The sequence below is a fragment of the Lithobates pipiens genome, unplaced genomic scaffold, assembly GCF_037356315.1.
Source record: "Lithobates pipiens isolate NorthernLeopardFrog02 unplaced genomic scaffold, aLitPip1_a1.2 Scaffold_169, whole genome shotgun sequence".
Lineage (NCBI taxonomy): Eukaryota > Metazoa > Chordata > Amphibia > Anura > Ranidae > Lithobates > Lithobates pipiens.
The window spans coordinates 1,098,742-1,120,409 of record NW_027507754.1 but is presented as its reverse complement, the minus strand read 5'-3'; the positions used below and the strand labels follow the sequence as shown (position 1 = coordinate 1,120,409).

The 21,668-nt window shown below is 43.9% G+C and overlaps 1 protein-coding gene across 1 annotated transcript in view; it reads right to left on the bottom strand.

Annotated features, from left to right (window-relative positions):
• SYTL2 (synaptotagmin like 2) overlaps positions 1 to 21,668 on the bottom strand; it is a 185,401-nt gene that overhangs the window by 14,091 nt on the left and 149,642 nt on the right. The window contains exons 14-18 of the mRNA XM_077484927.1: positions 19,748 to 19,867; positions 13,034 to 13,203; positions 10,261 to 10,363; positions 7,092 to 7,253; positions 5,260 to 5,338 (exon numbers count right to left, since the gene is read on the bottom strand). Coding sequence (XP_077341053.1) covers positions 5,260 to 5,338; positions 7,092 to 7,253; positions 10,261 to 10,363; positions 13,034 to 13,203; positions 19,748 to 19,867 — 634 coding nt within the window. The remainder of the gene's footprint in view (positions 1 to 5,259; positions 5,339 to 7,091; positions 7,254 to 10,260; positions 10,364 to 13,033; positions 13,204 to 19,747; positions 19,868 to 21,668) is intronic.

Here is a 21,668-nt window from a genome sequence, read left to right as displayed (position 1 = left end):
AGATGAGCCTATTTTTTACTTCTCTCTTGTGAGCGATTTTAAGTATCCTGCCATTAAATAGTGATCTTAATACTGCACTTAGGTGCCGCTTCCTGTTTTTTCCCCCTCTTTTCATCGATTACACAGGAGGTAGCAGCTCAAATTCTTATACCTGATCAGTCTCTGTTCTGTCAAAACACCTGCCCTTCTGGACAGCGAATTCAGCGTGAACTTCACTCAACATGGCACCAAAGAACGCCTAGCATTTTTCACAATGAATGCAAAGCATTCTGATTGGATACTGTGGGGAGGGGGGGCTGTGAAATTACGATCCCTGTTTTGCACTCACTAAGATTTTGCATAGACCTGGAAGACCGAGGCCATCACTGTAGTAGCTTAGGTTATTGCTTTACAACCACCAGAGGAAAGATCAGGTATCACTTTGGCCAACTTGGCAAGTTCGATGCAAAGATATATCATCCCTGGAGTTCAGCTTTAAGGGAACTCCCATTGTGAGTGCTCCACAATGAATCCATTCTCATTGCCCCAGTGTGCTCACAGAAAATGATTTGCCTTCACCTCTTGTTCTGGTGACGTCTATTGGTATGTATGCAGACAGTGCCTGATAACACTAACACACAATAGTGTGCATCTATTGTATAAGCAGATGTCTCCTATATTTCTCCGACCGACACAGCTCCTCTCTTAGCCATTGGGTTGTTTGCCTTATTACTAGGAGATACTAGGCATTAGTTGTTATACAACACTCAGAACTCTTAGTTCCGCCCAGGGGACAGTCCCTTAGGCAACAACCCCCCCACCGTGCCATGCAGCCATCAGTTTTATTTTGCCTAGTGAAGGAGAAGGACCTAGGAACCCTGCAGGCCCATCGGTCCGTGCTTTTTATGCAGAAGCGTGACTTTTTGAGCAAGATGAATGATCCTGTGATCTACCATCAACAGCCGGCTGGGTGACAGGCTGGATCCTTGTAGTCTCCCAGTTTGGCAATCGAGCGTATGCAGGCCGCAGTTACGCGCTCGGCAGGCCACAAAGAAACCTCAGCTCCAGAGGTGGTCGGTGAGCTTTTTATTGCAGTCGGGGATGCCCACTATCAGTTTGTGGCTCTCCCTTTTCGTCTGGCATCAGCCCCCCCCCCCACCCCCGAGTTTTACCAAGGTATTGGCTCCAGTTTTGGCATTGCTGCGGCAACGTGGGGTCGTGATCTTGGGATACCTAGACGATCTCCTTCTGAGGGCATCTTCTGCCTCAGAGTTAGAGGAGGATGTGGCGATCACCATGCAGACCCTGCAAGAATTTGGGTGGCTGTTGAACCCAAAGTCGTCAGTGATTGCACTGACCCTGTGTCTGGAGTACCTAGGCTTGCTGCTGGACTCCATGGAAGAGAGTTTTTCTCCCTTCAGACAAACTGCAGGCTCTCAGATCCGTGGTAAAACTTCTTATGAACCTCAAGTGGTCGTCGCTCCGCTTTTGAATGAGAGTCCTGGGTCTCATGGTAGCCTCCTTCGAGGCAGTACCTTATGCCCAGTTCTACACCAGAGTCCTGCAGAAGGAGATTGACAAAATGGGACAAATCTCAGTTGTCCCTGGATCGACAGTCAGACCCACTGATCTGGTGGCTGAAGTCCCAGGTGATTCAGTCCAGGAAATCGTTCCTGCCTCTGAAGTGGACAGTGATTACAACGGACGCCAGCCTATCCGGCTGTGGTGGAGTGATGGTGGTTCAGTCGGCTCAGGGCCTCTGGTCGACGGAGGAAACCAAAATTGCCCATCAATCTGCTCGAGTTGAGAGTGATCAGGCTATGCCTCTCCACATGGTCGATGAGAATTCAGGAGCGTCTGATCAGGATCCAGTCAGACAACGCCACGGCTGTGGCATACACCAATCCCCAAGGGGGGAACACGAAACTCAGCCGCTGCACAGGAGGTCACTCACATACGTCAGTGGGCAGAGTGACACGTACCGGCCCTATCGGCCATTTACTTCCCGGGAGTGGAGAACTGGCAGGCGGACTATTTGAGTCCCCAGATGCTGGACCCAGGAGAATGGGTGTTGCACTCTGGAGATATTCAGGTTACTGTGCCTGAAGTGGGGCACACCAGACGTGGATCTTCTGGCCTCCTGTCTCAATCGGTAGGTGCCAAGAGATCTGTGGGCAGATGGGTCAGAAGCGCTGGTGGCTCCGTGGGACCAATACCTGCTGATCTACGCCTTGCCTCCACTGAAACTGTTACCACACCTGCTTTGTAGAGTGGAAGCCCAGGGGATCCCAGTATTACTGGTTGCCCCAGATTGGCTCAGCGACCTTGGTACGCAGACCTGGTGCATCTGGTGGCAGATGCTCCCTGGCGAATGCTGTTGCAAGAGGACCTTCTGTCTCAAGGTCCGATCTCCATCCTGCTTTACCATCGCTGGCTTTAATGGCATGGCTATTGAGAGCCAGGTGTTGAGGAACTGGGGTCTGTCGGACTTGGTGATCCCAACTATGTTAAGGGCACAAAAATCTTCTTTCTGGAAGATATACCATCGTACTTGGAAGGCCTACATCTCCAGGTGCGAGAAGAAAGGATGACATCCACGCTCCTTTTCTATATCCAGGATCCTGCTGTTTCTTCAGCAAGGAGTAGACCAGAAATTGGCGTTAAGCACCATTAAGGGGCAAATTTCAGCCTTGGCTGTCTTTTCAGCAACCCCTGGCGTCTCACTCATTAGTGAGCACCTTCGTTCAGGGGGTAGAACATGTAGTCCCTCCGGTGCGTCCACCGTTGCCCCCGATGGGATTTGAACCTGGTGTTGTCGGCGCTTAAAAAGCCGCCATTTGAAAATATCAGGGAGATTTCCCTATTGACTCTTTCCCAGAAAGTGGTCTTTCTAGTGGCCATCACATTGGCCAGGAGGGTTTTGGAACTTGTCTTGCAAGTCGCCTTATCTGGTTATCCACAAGGATAAGGTGGTGTTGCGGCCGCAACCGTCTTTTCTACTGAAAGTTGTCTCGGCTTTTTATATTAATGAGGACATTGTATTACCATCTCTCTGTCCTAAGCCGAAACGCCCTAAGGAGGTGGCCTTTCACGCTCTGGATGTGGTTCGGGCTCTGAAGGTGTATTTGTCTACCACTGCTTCCTTTCAAAAGTCAGACTCGCTGTTTGTTTCGGTGGCTGGTCCCAAGAAAGGCATGGCAGTCTCATCGGCCACCATTTCCAGGTGGATCATACAGATTGTAGTACAAGTCTAGGCCTTGAAGGGGCAGGTGCCCCCCTTTCCGGTCACGGCCCACTCCACAAGGGCAATCGGAACGTCTTGGGCCTTCCGACGCCAAGCTTCTGTCGCTCAGGTGTGTAAAGCAGTGATCTGGTCGTCTGTCCACACGTTTACCAAGTTCTACAAGGTAGACGTCAGTGCATCAGCTGATGCCTGTTTTGGCCGCAAAGTTTTGCAGGCGGCGGTATAGTTGCAATTGAATATGCAATTTATTTTATTTTTTCATGGTTTTTCGATAAAAACGCAGTACCGTTAAGTTAATGCGCTGTTGCATTACATTCTGCAGTTTTTGGTGCGGTTGTGGGTAGTCACTCCTGTTGAGGGTACCCTGGTTTGTGGTGGTTTTCTCCACGCACTGTTTTTTGTGGGTAAAGTTTCACTAGTTCCCACTTGCCATGGTGGATGAAGTTTTCTATGCTGTTTTCCCACCCCTTGTTTAGCACTGCTTGGGGACATCCCAATGGATAAGAGGAACTGTGTCGGTCGGTGAATACAAGAGAAAATAGGATTTTTTTGTACTCACCGTAAAATCCTTTTCTCTGTAATTCACCGACCGACACAGCACCCGCCCCTCCTTTTTATCTTTACGTCATATTGCTTGTTGACATACTGATGGCTGCATGGCAGGCTGGAGGGTTGTTACCTAAGGGACCGCCCCCTGGGCGGAACTAAGTTCTGAGAGTTGTATTACAACTAATGCCTAGTATCGCCTAGTAATAGGGCAAACAATCCAATGGCTAAGAGGAGCTGTGTCGGTCGGTGAATTACAGAGAAAAGGATTTTACGGTGAGTACAAAGAATCCTAATTTTTTCTTCTTTCAGCTTATTGCAACCTTTCAAAAAAGCACCAGGAAAACATGCATTAAAATGCATACATGGGCAAGAAATATACGCCGTACAGTTTCGCAACGCATGCACATTTATCTATTTTAAATTTTTATAAAATGCTAAAATTACCTTGTGATCCTTAAAAAAAAAAAAAAAAAAAAAAAAACAGTGGGCTCCTAACTTCTCATAGTGAGCTGACAACATGGTGCCCCCAATGCACAGAAAACCCAAGCAGTGTTGTCAGCCCTGCTTGAGTTCTCCCCTGCTGGGATACAGAACTCCACTTATTGCCCCCTCAGCCTTCTCTCTTTTCACATGAATACATTTATCCTGGGAAGTAGTTTTTGGGGATGTGCCTACATACGAGTCAGAACTGACATCACAAACCTGCTGATCCCTCCACAGCTGCTGCCTCTGGAAAAAATTTACAAACCTGCCGATTTTGCAGTGAGTAATGTTTCCCACTACACAAACGGGGGTGGGGGGGGGTTGTGGAGAATTCTGGTTAACTATAGTTTAACCGCTTTCTTCCAGTGCCAGGAAGGCATTCATAGATGTCCTCCCGTGATAACATTGCTGACATGTGGGCGGCATGCTCCGATCGTAGAGTCCTTTACAGAACAGGGTAAAGGGCCAGTCACTGAGGCGCTTTAGCGATTGATCAGCTGTCAGCCAATCACAGAGGTAAACAGAAGGTGGTTATCAAAGAATAAAGCTGGTAAACTGCTTCTGTTACAGGGACATTGGTCCCCACATTTACCGCCAATCAGTGCCCATCAGTGAAGAAGAACTACTATCTGGTTTGCTAAATTTTATAACACGCTATGAAGCTTTTTTTCAAAATGTTTGGTCTTTTTTTTTACTTCTTTAGCGAAAAATAAACACCAGTGGTGATTAAATACCACCAAAAGAAAGCTCTATTTGTGTGTTAAAAATTTAATTTGGGTACAGTTTTGTATGACCGCACAATTGTCATTCAAAATTGCAACAGCACTGAGAGCTGAAAATTGGCCTGGGCAGGAAGGGGGTGAAAGTGCCTGGTAAGAAAGTGGTTAACTCAGGCTAGGTCATGTGAAAATGCAAGCAGCAAAAAAATATTAAAGCATTACTGCATGTCCATAGACTGAACAATACAGGCTTGGCACCATTATCTTTTCATTTACTGTACTTACCGGAGGTTGACATCGGAACATATTTCAAAGCGAGCTTCATCTCTCCTCTGTTCTCCAACCCAATACCAGCAGCCGGGGTCTGAAAGATAAAACCATGTGCTCCGATTACATTGTTTGGGGTAGTAAAAAAAAAAAAAAAAAAAAAAGAAGAAGGAGGAGGACTCCCTTAATGCATCCGTTTCCTGCCTCCAAATACATTGAAGGATTGCACAGTCCCCACCAACCATTCACACAGATCTGTGAAAAGGATAAAAAAAATCCCCGTCTGCCATCGTGGAATAGGGACACCAAGCTTGTTTAAACTTTTGGTTTGGAAATTGGTAAAAATTACATAGCCGAGCCTGTTTTTTACCCCACCCCATGCTGCAAAGACAGTGAAGGGGGGTGAACACATGCTGTGGCTGTGATGCTTCGCGCCAGCAGCAAAAATGAACACCCCCCCAACCCCCTTTCCCCACTCCCACTGCATTCGTTGGGTAGCACTGAAGCCAAGGCCACAATGCAATCAACATATGGATCTGGAGCAGTGGTGGCTGGTGCCCAAAATTTTTGGGTGGGGAGCGCGCAAAATTTTTTTTGAAAGAAAAAAAAAAAAAAAAAAAAAAAAAAAAATCGCAGCCAGTGTGCCTTTTAATGCCCCAAGTGTGACCACCGCCCACCCACCGTCTGCCCGGCACTTACCCTGTCTTGGTGGGGCAGTGGGCGACAGCGACAAGCGGGGTATATTGTGCACCTCCTGCAGTCCTCACCTCCTGCTCTCTCCTCCCGATAGGCATCCAATAGCAGCGCCTGTCGTTTCAGTGAATCAGGTGACTGGTAACAGACAGAGCACCTGATTGGTGGAGAGGCAATTTAGGGTTAGGAAAGTGAACATTCATTCGCTTTTCTAACAGCTGAGTGACCTGTGAGCGCCCAGCATGGCTCTAATCAGGTGCTTCAAAAACAGCCGGCGCTGTAATTCAGGGGGTGGCAGTGGCTGCCATAGATAGATTCATGCAATACATGAATCTATCTATTGGTGATAGGGGGGGGGGGTGGCAGGAGAGAGCGGGCGCCCTTAATGCACAGGCCGCCAATGGGACTCCTGGAGGAATAGTCTGCATTAGCCAGTGATTAACTGATTGCGTTTGCAATGCTTTCCAGGCTTCAATGCAAATAAATGATCATTGTACATTTTTTCTTTTTCTAATATGGATGCAATCATAATTTTCTCTCTCTCTCTCAAAAGGTGGGTTTGATTCACAGTTCATCATTCAATAAGTAACCATATGAACTAGTGGCAATGCAGGTAAAAAAGCAACGTAGCGACCAAAACTTTGGTTAGCATTCTGGAACTTAAAAGTGCCAGGAGAGTGGCCAGCTATAAGCCAGTGCAGACTCCATTATGTTGCATTGTGATGTCGGTCTAACAATGTATACATGCTTAAAAGAGCAAAGAGCATAGGAAAGTCCACATCACTGCCCTACTTTTTCATTGCCCAATCACAGGCTGGGGGTAGAGAGATGACAGAGGAAGCCAAAGTTCAGAAGCCACTTTCCCCAGAATACCCATAGAACGGATGAGTATGTTTTTGGGGAGGATGCACCTCTAGGAATACACATGCAGGCTTCCTTAAATTCAGATTTTTGCCCACCGTATTACATTCAATTGTTGTAGACTATACATGATCCTGAAAAATAAGAAGCCAGTAACATGACCGTTACGCAGCGGCAAGTAAAGTTGCATTTAGCCATTCTGGTGATTTTAGGTTTAGGATCCCCCTCAAAGCAGTGTGGCTGTTGCTGCTCCTGTACACAGAAAAGCATTGTGCGGTAGTGGCTCCCCAACTTACTCGTGGTTCCAGCTGATACCATTTCCTCTGCGTGTTACTCCAGTCCCAGGTCTCTAAATTCACATTAACTTCACCCAAAAAGCTGTTCCGTCCCAGTGCATCATGGTGCCACACCGACAGGTTCAGAGTTTGTGCCAGAAGAGAATCCTTGGGAATCTTATACTGAAGAGGGAAAACACCACATTTAAAAACTGTCATTTATGAAAATTTGAGATTTACAGATTTTCCAATAGGGACACAAATCACTATTACAACTAAAGTAAAACTTTTTTGCAGTGGGCTTTAAGGCCTCTTTTACACGGGTGACTGGGAAAGGGGTGGCAAATGGGTGGGTGCCACGTTTTACTGTCTCTGACCACAAACTAACATGGCCATCCTAGTACACAATGCTGTGGTGCTGCAAAATGTATACAATAGGTTGCATTTGTGAGGCAGTAGAAAAGGTCAGTAGAGAGTATTTGTGTAGATGAGCTTTTAAAGTGAATGTCACTACACTGTCGGGACCTATGCCCAGAGGCCCTTCAGCATTTTCTAGGCTTATAGCGGAAATGGGCTTGAAGGATGTCTGGAGAATGCTGCACCCTACAGTTAAATACTTTTGTTATTCTGCAACCCATGGTGGTCTTTTTAGGATTAATTTGGGCCTAGCAAATGAGGAGACGCTCCCATTGGTTTCCTTAGCCAATTATGAACCCCAAACACCCCAAGAAGACACCACCTCGGGCTGCAGATGTTGAAGAGCTCAAAAAGGCATCTGAAATAAATGCGGTGACTGCTGACCAAAATGGTCTGATCCTATTATAGGACTATACCAGATGGAGTTGTAGTGTATGTGCATCTCTATTGTATTTTCAGACGACAACCGTACTGATTAAACGCAAATCGTACAAGAAAATATTTTGTGTTTATCCAATCGGATAATAAATCCAATGAACTGTTGTGATCAGATCTCGAAAGCTCAGCACTAAAGATCCGATTATCATACGATTGATTCGAAAGCAATATTTTTCATCCGATTTTCGGATCGTTTGTACAAGGCCACTAAGCACAGTTTTTCGGTAGAAGCACCTTTGTTTTGTTTTTCCTCTACCAAAATACTCAATTTCCTAGCAATTTTTTCCCCCCCAAGAACCTGTGGTGCACACTACTATAATGCAGCAGAGTGGCGGCTAGTGCTAGGAGGGTGCAAATGTCAAGCAAGTGCAAGGATTGCATCATCACTGCCCCCCCCCCCCATATAAGAGAAGGATTCCCACGAAGATGCCAACTGTGGCTTTGTATTAGTAAGGGAGAGCGTGGAGTAGTCATCACTGAAACTAGATGAATACAAAAGGTAAGAGTGAAGTCCCACATTGTACAGTGACTGCATTATAAAATGCCTGTCACAACGACACCCGAAAATTGATTGTTTCCTGTGTGTCCCATTCACACTGCAATGCAGCCTCAAGCTGCCCTGCAGAGTGCCAATATAAAAATGCAGACATTCAACCCTTGAAAATTCTGCAACGTACTTGTATGCTATATACGCTCTGGCTTATACATTTTTCTTATTGTTTATTAAAGTTTTTTTTTATTGAGAAAGTATATTTTGTATCCCCACTAGATCATCTATGTTTAAGTTGAGTGCATAAAAGCTTCGGTATGTAGATGTAAAATAAAAAAAACCCACACAAACTATCATGAATAGAAATGCAACACCAACCCCAGAGTCATTTTTTTCATTTTGGATAAAGTGGGGGAAGGGTTAGAGCCACAAACTCGGCTGCCTCTAGCAGAAGGGGGATTTGCACCTAGTATTTTTTTTCCTGCAGGTGGCACTATATCCCCAATAATCAGATCTTCAAAATGTCTGCTGTGATCTTCAAAGAAAGAAAGAGAAACTATCTTTTCATTTTGGATGAAGCAAGAAAAGGGTTGGAGCCATTGTATGTGCAAATCTCACCTTGCGCTGACACTGATTAGAATCTTCTATTGCGGTTTTAAATGACTCTTTGCGGTCTATATGCATACCTCCCAACTTTGAGAAGGGAATGAGGGACACCCATTAGCAAAAAGTATGTAGGCAAAGGACACGCCCCCGGAAAATTAGAATATTTTTATTTTTTTAGTAGACCCACAAGTTCATTTTTACCACTACTATTCCAATATTGGAATTTACAAATGCAGCAATTTAAAAATTTGGATGAAAGGTTTGGCACTGGGAAACTTTTTTTTTATAGATAAATAGTGCATCAGAACAAAATAAAAAGGAACAAATGAGGAAAGAGGGACTTTGGTCCAAATGAGTGGTAGTCCCTCAAAATCAGGGACAGTTGGGAGCCATGTATATGTATAAGCAGTACGCTGATCGAATCTTAGACAGATCAGCTTGGCTACAACAAAAAATTGCTATATTCTATGTTGTATAACCATTTAATATGATTGAAGCATCATCTAGTGCAGGGGCCTCCAAACTTTTTAAACAAAGGTCCGGTTTACTGTTCTTCAGACTTTAAAGGGGGCTGGACTGTGGTCATCAGGTCTACAAAATCCCCCATCATTGGTGTCATTGGGAGGAATCCTGCCCCATCATTGGGAGGAATCCTGCCCCATCATTTGGAGGAATCCTGCCCCATCATTTGGAGGAATCCTGCCCCATCATTTGGAGGAATCCTGCCCCATCATTTGGAGGAATCCTGCCCAGTCACTGGTGTCAATGAATAAAAAAGCATCCCAAGGGCAGGATAAAAGCAATCAAAGGGCCGCATCTGGCCCGCATACCGCAGTTTGAAGACCACTGATCTAGTGGGAAAAAATAAGGCATTTGTTTTTGAGCACCTCAATCTACAGAAAACAAAAAATAAAACAAAATTAGCCCACTAGATGTTTTGATAAGACGAGATCGTCATAGAACATAGAATACAGCTAGTTTTTTTGTAGCTGAGCCGATGTGCGTCACATTGATCTCTCCCCCCCCCCCCCATGACTTTCTCTTACAGTCCCCCCCCCCCCCATTTCTTGTATGATTATTGCAGATAGAAGTGATGGAAATCTCTCTAGTGGGGTTACAGACTGGAAGGAAAGCCTAGCAAAACTTGACACTAACTCAAGACTAATGAAAGATATTTGGCTGGAGTTCGGGTTTAATCTTCTATAAGCCCCCAACATTTGGTAACCTATAAATACTTGCCCTCAGTATTTCATTGTAAACAGGGTTCAGAGTCTTCTTCTTCACAGCGGTTTTTCTTTTACCCATCTTCGCCTTTTCTGGGAGCAAATAGGCCTTCACATATCTATAGGAAAAGATAAATATATGTGCTGGAATAAGTACTTTGGAATTGGAAAGTCAAGGTTACAGAACAAGGCCAGGAATATTATTCCTTATGAAGCCCAACATTAGTTTTTACCAATAAAATATGAATGCGTCACATATCACAAGGCATATTCATAAATGTTACTTCTACACCAGCTTAAAATGTGCCTGATCGTTTTAATCATATAAATTTGTCCTGGGTACTTAAAATGGAGCTCCACCGGGAAGTTCTGCTTTAAGCACTCCTTCCCCCCCCCCTCCCCTGACCCTTTTGGCTTGTAATGTTTTGACAGGTACCCGCTCCCATTTCCACTCGGATCACCTAGGCCAGGAATATGCAATTAGCGGACCTCCAGCTGTTGCAGAACTACAAGTCCCATGAGGCATAGCAAGACTGACAGCCACAAGCATGACACCCAGAGGCAGATGCATGATGGGACTTGTAGTTTTGTAACAGCTGGGAGGTCCACTAACTGCATATCCCTGACCTAGGCATTCCAAGCGGAAGTTCTCTCCCCCTCCCTCCCTGCAGTCATCTGGGACATGTCACAGATCCCAGATGACTGCCGGACCATTCAGAACACTCAGTGCGAATCACGCATGAGCAGATCACACCCAGCTGTGAAGCAGCAATCTGTCACTGCCGGGTGTCCACAGTTCAAATGCCGGCGCTGGGGATAGAAGACTGAGACAATCAACGGCTGGGGTGAGCACATCGCTGGACCGTGGGACAGGAAAGCAAGAGTATTTGTTAAAAGTCAGCAGCTACACTTTTTGTAACTGCTAACTTAATAAACATAGAAATTACTGGAGCTCCTATTTGAAAGGTATAAGTTCACCTATTCTGGAAAAAAAAAAAAAAAAGTGAATATTGTACACCCTCCTCCCCACCGGTCCTCACTGTACTTGCCACAGTGGGGGATGAGCTGCAACGGTCCCCGGATTAGAAATCTCTGCTCTCCTCCCCCTTTTTTGTGCAGCACTTTTGGGACAGATCAGAGTGATTCTGACTGGTCAGCGGTGGGACATATAATGCTCCATGCACACAAGTATTTTTTCCAACGGGATTCCGCTCAAGCTTGGCTTGCATACACACGGTCACACAAAAGTTTGCTGAACTTTCGACCGTCAAGAACGAGGTGATGTACAACACTACGATGAGCCGAGAAAATGAAGTTCAATGCTTCAAAGCATGCGTCGAATTGTTTCCGAGCATGCGTAGGAATTTTGCACAACAGAATTTGTACAGACGATCGCAATTTACAATCAGAACTCTTTCCGACCGAAAAATTAAGAACATACTCTCAATCTTTTGCTGGCAGAAATTCCGCCAGCAAAAGTCAGATGGAGCATACACACGATCGCATTTTTCGGCCAAAGGCTCTCATTGGACTTTTGCTGGCAGAATTTCCGAGCGTGTGTACGGGGCTTTAGTCTGCTCCATGACAAGGCAATGCAGAAAAAAATAAAAATAAATAAAAAAATAGGAGAAGAACAGTGATTTCTAATGATCGGCTGTGTCGGCACCAACAGCTTATCGCTAGGGATGCACCAATACCAATTTTTTTTTTACAATGAGTACAAGTACCGATACTTTTTTTTTTTAGTACTCGCAGATACCTCCCACAACTGTTTTCACTTCAGCTCTCAGCAATGGTACAAAGCATTGAAAAGTGATTTACAAATTAAATAGATTTTTTTTTTCCATTTTGCGCTTTCAATGTGAAACGTGTAAATATAATGTTAAATATATACACGTGTAAAAATATTCACTAACAAAAAAAAAAAAGTTTTAATTGTTTATCGTTTATAAAATAGACAGAAAAAAAAAAAAAAGCAGGAAAAGAATTTAATGGAGGAGAACGGAGTTAATTAAGGCTGATCAGATTAAATTAAGTGTTAAGAGGAACATTTGTTCATCGCTTTGATCTGCAGATGAAGAAGCAGAAAGATTCAAAAAGAAATAATGTTTCTTTTAATTTTAGTGTTTCATCGGCTGAGCAATGTTGTTAAAAAACATTGCTCGCTGCTTTTTTTTTTGACAGCTCAAATTACCGACTTCTTTAACACAAGGGAGACCCACTGACAGCTCAAAAGAACAGAGCCTGAAAGTATTGGTTTCAGGTATCGTTGCATTTGCGCGAGTACCACTACTTGTGCAAATACTCGGTATTGGCACAGATATCAATACTAGTATCGGTGAAATGGAGGTCACGCATGGGAGGTCAGCACAGCAGGGTTTGGAAAGGGTGAACGATAATCACTTTATTTTTTACAGCAAAGACCCTTTTTTGAAGGGGGGGGGGGAGGTGCTTGGGCTATAAATAATGATACAAGTATATATAATGAAAGCATAGCTAAACCCCAGACCCCCATAGTGGCGGTATTTCAAGGATCACACTTCAAGGCGGTAGATGGTGTTGACATTGACCAGAACATTTCAGGACCCTTGGACTTTTAGTAAATCGCATTTTGTTTGGTTTATTGAGCCTAACCATAGTATTAGTACAACTCTGCATAGGATTATATTGCATAGCACTGTGTATGTGTATCTCACAGGACAGTTGCTACTTAAACAAGTTTAGGGTTTAGCTTATTAGTACAGTTTCTATTCCTCGTGTAATGGTAAAAGACCAGCTATCAGTCTTACGGGTCAGAGCGCTGTTTCTTCACTTCGGCTACCGCCAGTTCTCTGCACTGGTAAACGTAAATCAGGAACTCCTTCAGTTGCTCCACATAGTCGATTGAAAACTCAATGCCACCTTTAATGTCAACGTTGCCAAAATCCCCGCTGTAGATGCTCATGACACTTCCACTTACCTGCAAGAATAAACCAATTATTTATTTTTGTTTTAGCGACAAGTGTCACAAAATTAGGGAATGGAATGCACAGGGCGCTTTCATTGGACAGGGATGGCATTTGGTGTAACTTGGCCCTTAGGTCCTCGTGACAATGAGACTAAAGCAGAAATGCACCAAAGAAGTTTCTATGGCCATTAATGATAACAGCAGACCTCTTGTGGTGACCGTTCTTACTCCAGGCTTTGAAGTTTTAAAACATCAGCATGTATAAGATTGAGTTTAATAACTTGCTTACCGGGCCAACGTTCACTTTTCTCTCCTACATGTAAAAGTCAGCAAATTTATTTATTTTTGCTAGAAAATTGCATGAAACCCCTAAAACATTAAACATTTTCAGAAATCAAAAATGTCCTGGAGGACAAAATGGTGGTTGTTGCAATTCTTTTATGTCACATGATATTTGCGCAGCAGTTTATCAAAACGCACATTTTTAGAAAAAAAATAAAATGTAATTTAATTTTAGTCCATACAAAAGAATACCCAATTCGTGGTCAAATATAAAAAATAAATAAAATTTGGGCGATCTGGCACTAGAATTATAGCTTATGCTGATGTCCGAGAGGATACCGCACATGTGGTGCAATCACAGTTTACACATGCATGCAGGGCCTACATGCATGTGTGCATTTTCACATGAGCATGGGAGTGGGGTGCTCTTTTAAATGAATTTACTTTTTTTTTTTCACTGTCAATTTTTTTTAATCAACTTTATTGCTTTTACAAGCTATAAACACCTTATGTGATGGCATGTGCATTGATGGGTACTCTTTAGGCCTCATGTACAACACCACTGCTGTTAAAACGGACGTTCATAGGCAGTTGGCTGCTTTTTTCAGCTGCCCCTGAACTCATCCAAGGTTATGTTATGTGTACATGTACACAGGTTTGTTTAATGTAGTTTTTAGGCAGTTGCATTTATAGGCTTTTCTTTGAAGGCAAAAAAATTAGTTCAGACGTCGAAGTTTGACGCAAAGCATGGTACCGGCGTTTTTCCACGATTTCGTTTATAAGCGTTTTACAGGTGCCCCATTTTTTTTTTAACATTACAAAACTTAAAAATAATAGCAAATGATGAAAAAACACTGCATTTTTTTTTAAACTTGTAATTGCTTGCTATGCTTCATAGACCATTTATATACCCCTAATGACCATGATTCAATCCAATACACCACTAGCATTGCTGTTAGCCAAAGTAGAATTGGAATTTGAACTATATGTTAGATTTCAACCAGATGACTCCACCATTGAGCTTCACCCCCGACTTGATCAAACATAGTTGCATGAAATTTAGGGTTAGGGTTTCCGATTAGGGTTGTTAGGATTTCCCCTTGAAGAACAAGTTTAGGGTTATGGCAAGTGTTATGTTTTTCATTAGGGTTATTGTTTCAGGTTAGGGTTTCCTATTAGGATTAGGGGGTTAGGGTTTTCCCCTTGAAGAACAAGTTAAGGTTTCCGGTTAGGGTTTCCCATTTGGGTCGGGGGGTTATGGTTGGGGTTGTCCCCTTGAAGATAAAGTTAGGGTTTCCGGTTAGGGTTTCCCCCTTGGAGAACAAGTTTAGGGTTATGGTTTCTCATTAGGGTTAGTGTTTCGGGTTAGGGTTTACTATAAGGGTTAGGGGGTTATGGTTAGGTTTTCCCCTTGAAGAACAAGTTAAGGTTTCCAGTTAGGGTTTCCCATTAGAGTTGGGGGGTTATGGTTAGGGTTTTCCCCTTGAAGAAGTTAGGGTTTGGAGGTTATGGTTAGTATTAGGGTTTTCCACTTGAAGAACAGGTTAGGGCGTTATGGTTAGGGTCTTCCCCTTGAACAACAAGTTAGGGTTTCCGTTTATGGTTTCCCATTAGGGTTAGGGGGTTATGGTTAGTTTTAGGGTTTTCCCCTTGAAGAACAAAGTTAAGGTTTCTAGTTAGGGGTTTGGGTTTCCCATTAGGGTTTGGGGTTATGGTTAGGGTTTTCCTCTTAAAGAACAAGTTAGGGTTTCTGGTTAGGGTTTCCCATTAGGGTTAGGGTTTTCCCCTTGAAGAACAAGTTATAGTTTCTGGTTAGGGTGTTATGGTTAGGGTTTCCAGCTAGGGTTTGGAGTTTCCTATTAGGGTTAGGGGGTTATGGTTAGGGTTTTCGGTTATGGTTTCCCATTAGGGTTAGGGGGTTACGATAGTGTAAAGGTTTTCCCCTTGAAGAACAAGTTGTTTCCATTTAGAGTTGGGGGTTATGGTTAGGGCTCCCCCTCGAAGAACAAGTTAGGGTTTCCCATTAGGGTTAGGGGCTATGGTTAGTGTTAGGGTTTTCCCCTTGAAGAACAGGTTAGGGTGTTATGGTTTTCCCCTTGAACAAGTTAGGGTTTCCGGTTATGGTTTCCCATTAGGGTTAGGGGGTTATGGTTAGGGTTTTCCCCTTGAACAAGTTAGGGTTTCCCATTAGGGTTAGTGTTAAGGTTTTCCCCTTGAAGAACAAGTCAGGGTTTCCGGTTAGGGTTAGGAGTTTAACCCTTGAACAAGTTAGGGTTTCTGGTTAAGGTCAATTAAAAATATAAAAAAAAATGCAATTAAAAGTTGCATGAAAAAAATGAATTAGAAAAAAATGAAATTAAAAAAATTGCAATTAAATTGTGCTAAAAAAATAAAAATAAATTAAATATATAAAAAAAAAAAATGCATTTTTCCTCACATATGCTCATTATGGGATACATAGTAAAAGCACCGAAATTGAGGTGGATACAAGTACACTGCTGCTCTCTCAGCTGCTACTACTCACTCTGGTCTCACAGAATGGCTGAAATCGTTAAATACTACAGTTTTTTTGGGCTTTGGGAGGGTCCTATGATGTTATCTTAAATAAAACGCTCCTAGATGCAAACGCGGCATGCAAACGCGGCATGCAAACACCGCAAAACAGGCGTTTAAAAGCCGGTTTGAAGCTGTCAAAAAATTCGTTCAGAGGTTGCCTCAGCCTCCCATGTACATTAAGCCTTAGTGTGAGAACTGGGGTATACTAGACTCCAGATCTCTCCTTTCACCTCAAAAGCATCTGATCAAACAGATTGGTTTGATTAGATGCTAGTGTGGCTGGTAACAGCTTGTAAACAAACTGAAACTGGGTTTAACCAAGTGCAGATTGACTTGGCTGATCCGCTACAGTCATTGGCGGATCAGACGCGATCTGTTGAAAATGGACATGCTGTCCGTTTTCGTCCAATCTCTTGATAGGAATCAGCGGTGCTCTGACAGGCCCCTCACCACTCAGCGGAGCAATTCCCTGCTGAGTTGGAGGACTCCGTTAAGTGTACCCACCTTGCGTGAATGAAGCCTTATAGGAAAGCCCTTCGCCAGCTGCAAATTTTAATACCAGAATCATGCCAGGTGCAGCCTTGACCCGGGTATAACTACTTCCACCGGACGTACAGGTATGTCTTAAGGACTGGAAGTGGTTCATGTGTAGGTACAAAGTGGGAAGGATTAGAACCCAAGCTAGGTTTTCACAGCCATCGCGTGTCCCTTTAGGGAGATGTACCTCACTTCCTGCCCTTCTGACAATGTTTTACTAGACACAACTGAGGGAAATTATCGAACAGCAACACTAACCAGATTTTTTTTTTTTTTTTTCTTTAGTAGAATTGGGGGAAGGCTAGAAGCCCTGTCCATTTTTTTTCTGACTGGGTCAGTTTCAACATTTTCCTGTCTGGTGAAACATTTGTCAGTAGGAACAGACCTCGTGAAAACCATCAAAACCTGATGGGATTGTAATCCTGCCCTGACATTTCAGTGAACTGCAGCAACCAATCAATAAACACTATAGAAATGGTGATTAAAGTGGAAGTAAACCCTCCTATCGTTTTCAGCTAAGGAAGATGCCATCTTGGCCTCTGTTTAATCATCACCTGCCCTGATGCTGCACATGTGACCAGCTATGACACCAGCCATTGGATGGTTTGACAGTTTGGTTGAGAGCACACCCAATGTGACAATTGCATTCCTGGCATGTGCCGGAAATGTAACTTTTTTGAAACTGTTAAGTCTATGTGTTTACTTCCGCTTTAACAGTTCAACAATGCTATCAAGAATTATTTTTTTACATTCGTTACAGGAAACACTTATTACGATTCAATTTTTTTTTTACAAATTACCTTAATTATGTATTAAAGTATAGAAGTCATAAATCAAGGACAGTACAACTTATTACATTTGTAGTTGAACACGAACTGGATGTTTTAATCAATATGCCACCTCATATTATCATTTCCGTTAAAGTGGTTGTAAACCCGGACATATAACCATTGACGTTACTGGCCTCAGGTGATATACAGAGATGAAACATCCTTCTACATAACTTGTACCCGTTTATCTGCAGTCTTCTCTTTTCTACAGCCAAAGTGCTGAATTATAAAGCTTGTCCGGGATTTAAAAAAAAAAAAAGAAAAAAGGGGAGGGGTGGGGGGGAGGGGTGGGGGGGTGTAGCACAGAGCTAAAATTAAAAACTTTAGAGCTTAGTGAGGAGCTCAGAGATGATTAGAGGGAAGAGACACACCACCTCTACACAGACAAAGAGCAGAGGCTGTAAATCAGCTGGAGATCCTCCCCGTCACCTTTTTTTTCGCTTGGTGTCAGGAAAATGTGTCAGAAGTGATTTGTGCTGATAGAGGGACAAAGCAGCAGACAGAAATGACACTTCATGCTCTTAACTGAGACTAGTACCCACTATAGAGGGATATAGTCATATTGCATGTCTGAGGTTTACAACCACTTTCGTTTTTTTCCCTTTCATTAGGAGGGAAAATAGGTCATTAGTAAAACACAGACAAAACAAATTGGGTTATTATTCATGCCCACAAGAAACAGGTTACTGTAGCCTAGTAGATGGGCTACAAAAGCAGGCTTGGCGCCTCAGCCTTGTTTGGGATATTACCGTATGAAAGCCAAAAGGTACGAGTAAAATTTACTTTTTCTGCCCATGAGGTTTTTGCGTCTACAGTATTCAAATCCTGATAGGCAGAAGTACATGCAGTACTTTGTCCCGTTTTCCTAGGTGCCTTGTAATGCTAGTTTCAATGTCAGACAGGAAGTCCTCCCTTGGTTCTCTGCGCAGTGGTGTCACTAGGATCTCTCCCCCCCCCCCCCCCCCCCCATCAGCCTGCCACAGTGCTCTGACCTGACACTGCAGAGTAACAACAGGACAGAGCAGTAGATAATGGGCAGGCTATGACATCGGGCTCCCGGCAGGCTAGTTTTGGGCCGGCAGCACATGGTCACTGTGTGCATCCCAAATCCACGTGTTGTCACAGATGGGGGGGGGGGAGGGGTGTTGGATATCAGGGGAGAGGGCAGACCTTGTCTCAAGGAAGGATGGGGTGGGGTATGGGGTTGCCTCACTCACTGTGACCGTGGTGCAGGGTTAGGTGGACGTAGTGCTGGTACTAGATCTCGGCCAGCATGGTCTGGCTGAGCTTGCTGCCCTCCAAGCACTTATCCATGGTTGCTTCAGCTCCGCCAATGATCAGCATGAGAGGCCGCATTCAAACTCCATGGGCTCTCTGAGGGAGATTTCTGGGGGGGGGTTGGGGTACTGGGAGACTGGTGCCCTCCGGAAAGCCTGCTCATAGGGCTGCAAAAGTGTGCTAGAAGTTTGTTTGTCTAGCACTAGAAGGCTCTGTGCACTGAGGGAATGAAGGATTCTTTTGGGGGGGTTGGTCCCAGAACTTTGGCATTCTATGGGGAAAGAGAGACTGGCTGGCTTTTGCTGTCAAAAGCGGGCACATGCCCTGAGCAGTACCAGTCAGTATGCTCTGCTTGTTAGGACATGCAGGCCTGGCGTTATCCCTTTGGCGGTTGTCACCCGGGTGCAGTCTGCACCTCCATAGCGACACCACTGGCTTTGCGAGCACCTGTCTCCAGCTCCCAGCACTTGCCTTAGGCAAGCACAGACACATGGAATATGGAGGGCAGAAAGGAATATATCAGCCTCATCTCCCTCTGCATTCCTTGTGCCGCAGCGTGCCTTGGTCTGCCACATCCTGGGTAGAGAATCCTGTCCCCTTCCAGCATACTGCAGAGAAGGACCTTTGCTTTATGAGAAAATTGTGGTCTCACTGCAGAGGTTTAAAACACCCCCTGCTAAGTCAGTGCTACAAGTCTCTAACCTGCAGGGAGCATGGGCTTTGCTGGCTGCCGAGCTACAAGTCAGTAGGATTTTTTTTTCCCCTCTGCAGAGAAACTACCGCTTTCACAGAGAGCAATGGTCCCTCTCTGCAGCAGGCAAGGGAAAGGCTTTTTTACTCAGGTTGTGGCTGCTTTCAAAAACTAAAACAAACTAGGACTTTGCGGGCCCTTTTGTTTTCACCCGATTACCTTTGTCATTTATTCTGTAAGGCATGCTGACTACGCAGCCTGTTAAACTTACCATAACAGCTGTATTAAAGTGAATGGTTATTAGACACAACATGGTAGTGATTAATACCACAGGCATAGAAAAGGTGCGATTAGTGGAAGCAGAGAATTACACTTTACATACAGAGGACATTGACGCCATGCCAGAGGAGCCGCTAAGATTGGTTAGAGAGCTGGGGCTCTTCTTGTGTCTGCCAATCTGAAAACTGCTTTCTGATGCCGAGTCTGTATCCCTGCCATCAGTCTAGAAGACATTACACAAAGAGAGTCACTAGACAATCACAACAAAAAAGACAAATGTCAGAGCATTACAGTGTGTACTACCTAGTTTTTGAGGTGCACCTATCACTTCTAAAGTACCATATAAACATTATGCTGTGAAGGAGGGTAGGTAAGGTGGACACTGTGCTTGGCTCTTCCAATCTTTAAAGTATTTTGGGGGTGTCATGTTTAAAGAAAATCTGTCAGATGAACTATTTTTTTTTTGTTTTTGACTACATACTTCGAAAATCTAACATATGTCCTTGTAGTTTCTTCTTATGGAGAGCCTACCAATCCATAACATTTAAACACATGGGCAGAACTAGCAGGTTAGGTTGGGGAAGAGTTCATTTAGCATCGCAGACCACTACTGATCTCCCACAAGTTCTGTGTTGGAGTCGCCATCCTAATATGCATGTATGAGGATAGCGAGGTGCAACAGGGCTCGGTGGTACAGGAGGCAAAATACACAAAAACCTCCATAGAAAGCCTCCATGAAAAGCAAAAAAAGCAAGTGTGGCACTCCACCCTCCTTCGTAAACTATAGAATAATCTTGAACTAAAAGCTTCAGATACTCAATTGACTAATTAAAGCATATAAAGAAAGACTGGCCATGATGTAGGTGAGAATCTTGTCAAGAGGAATGGCCTCTATGCGTACCACCTAATAAGATGGTCGCCATGTTCCTTGTCCCAAATGGTTCTCACTGCATCCTTGGCACCTTCATTACGATACAATAATTGGTACCAGGGATGTGGCTGGGTAAAATGTTTGGGAATCATGTGTGAGCAGCATAAGGGGTAAGATAGGCTAAGGCTGGGGGGGGGGGGGGGGGGGTACAATAAGCAAGGCAAGAGGCAAAGGGCTTTCCTACTCTTTTATTGAATGGAAAACCCTTTTAAAAGACTACTTTTTAATTAAAATGCTGTGGTCTGGCATTACTATACTACGTACGTTGCATTTTTCAACTAGTAGTTTATTTTAAAGGATCAATCCATCTTCTCACTGATATTTCAGTTTCTGAAGCGCTGACATTCTGAATCACTTGGTCAATCTCTATGGCTCCTGGCTCGGTACCAACATTTTCCAATCCCTATCCCTCCATTTACTCTTTAGCAAAACTTGAACCCAAAAAGTCACTGAGGAGACCCTCCCCTCCAGAACCTCTGGACCTAAACGTGATGGATTGGAGGAAGCCTAATGTAAAACAGACACAAGTCAGTTTCCATCTGGCATCCCATATAACCATAATGTGTCCACTGTGTAAATGGAGGACACAAACTGAACAGGTTACAGATGTAAAAAAAAAAAACTGACATCCATTCTATTCAGCAGGGGATCTGCTCATAGATGCCCCGCTGAACAGAGTGGCCAAGGCCCATTTGAAATTTCCCTTATTTATGCGTGTCAACCTGGTCCAAATTATGAATAAATGCAGCTGCAGTCAGCCCTGTATAAACTGTATGCAACATTAGCTTTATACAGTATACAGCTCTATGTTCCGGCAGCAGTATGGGGACTTCCTTTCCCATTGCCAAAACAAACAAAAAAACAGGCTGAGCGCTGCTCAGCCATTCACAGAAATTTGTATCAAATGAATACAAGACTTCCTTCAACTGGACTTCAAGTGGGTGGATGACATCATGAGCTCTACCTCAGCCAATCAGCAAAAGCCTTGTATTATTCATAAAAATACAAGGCTTTCTGTGAATGGCTAGTAGTAGTGCTCAGTTTTGTTCTGGGAATAGGAAGGGAAGTTGTCATACTGCTGCTGGAACACAAA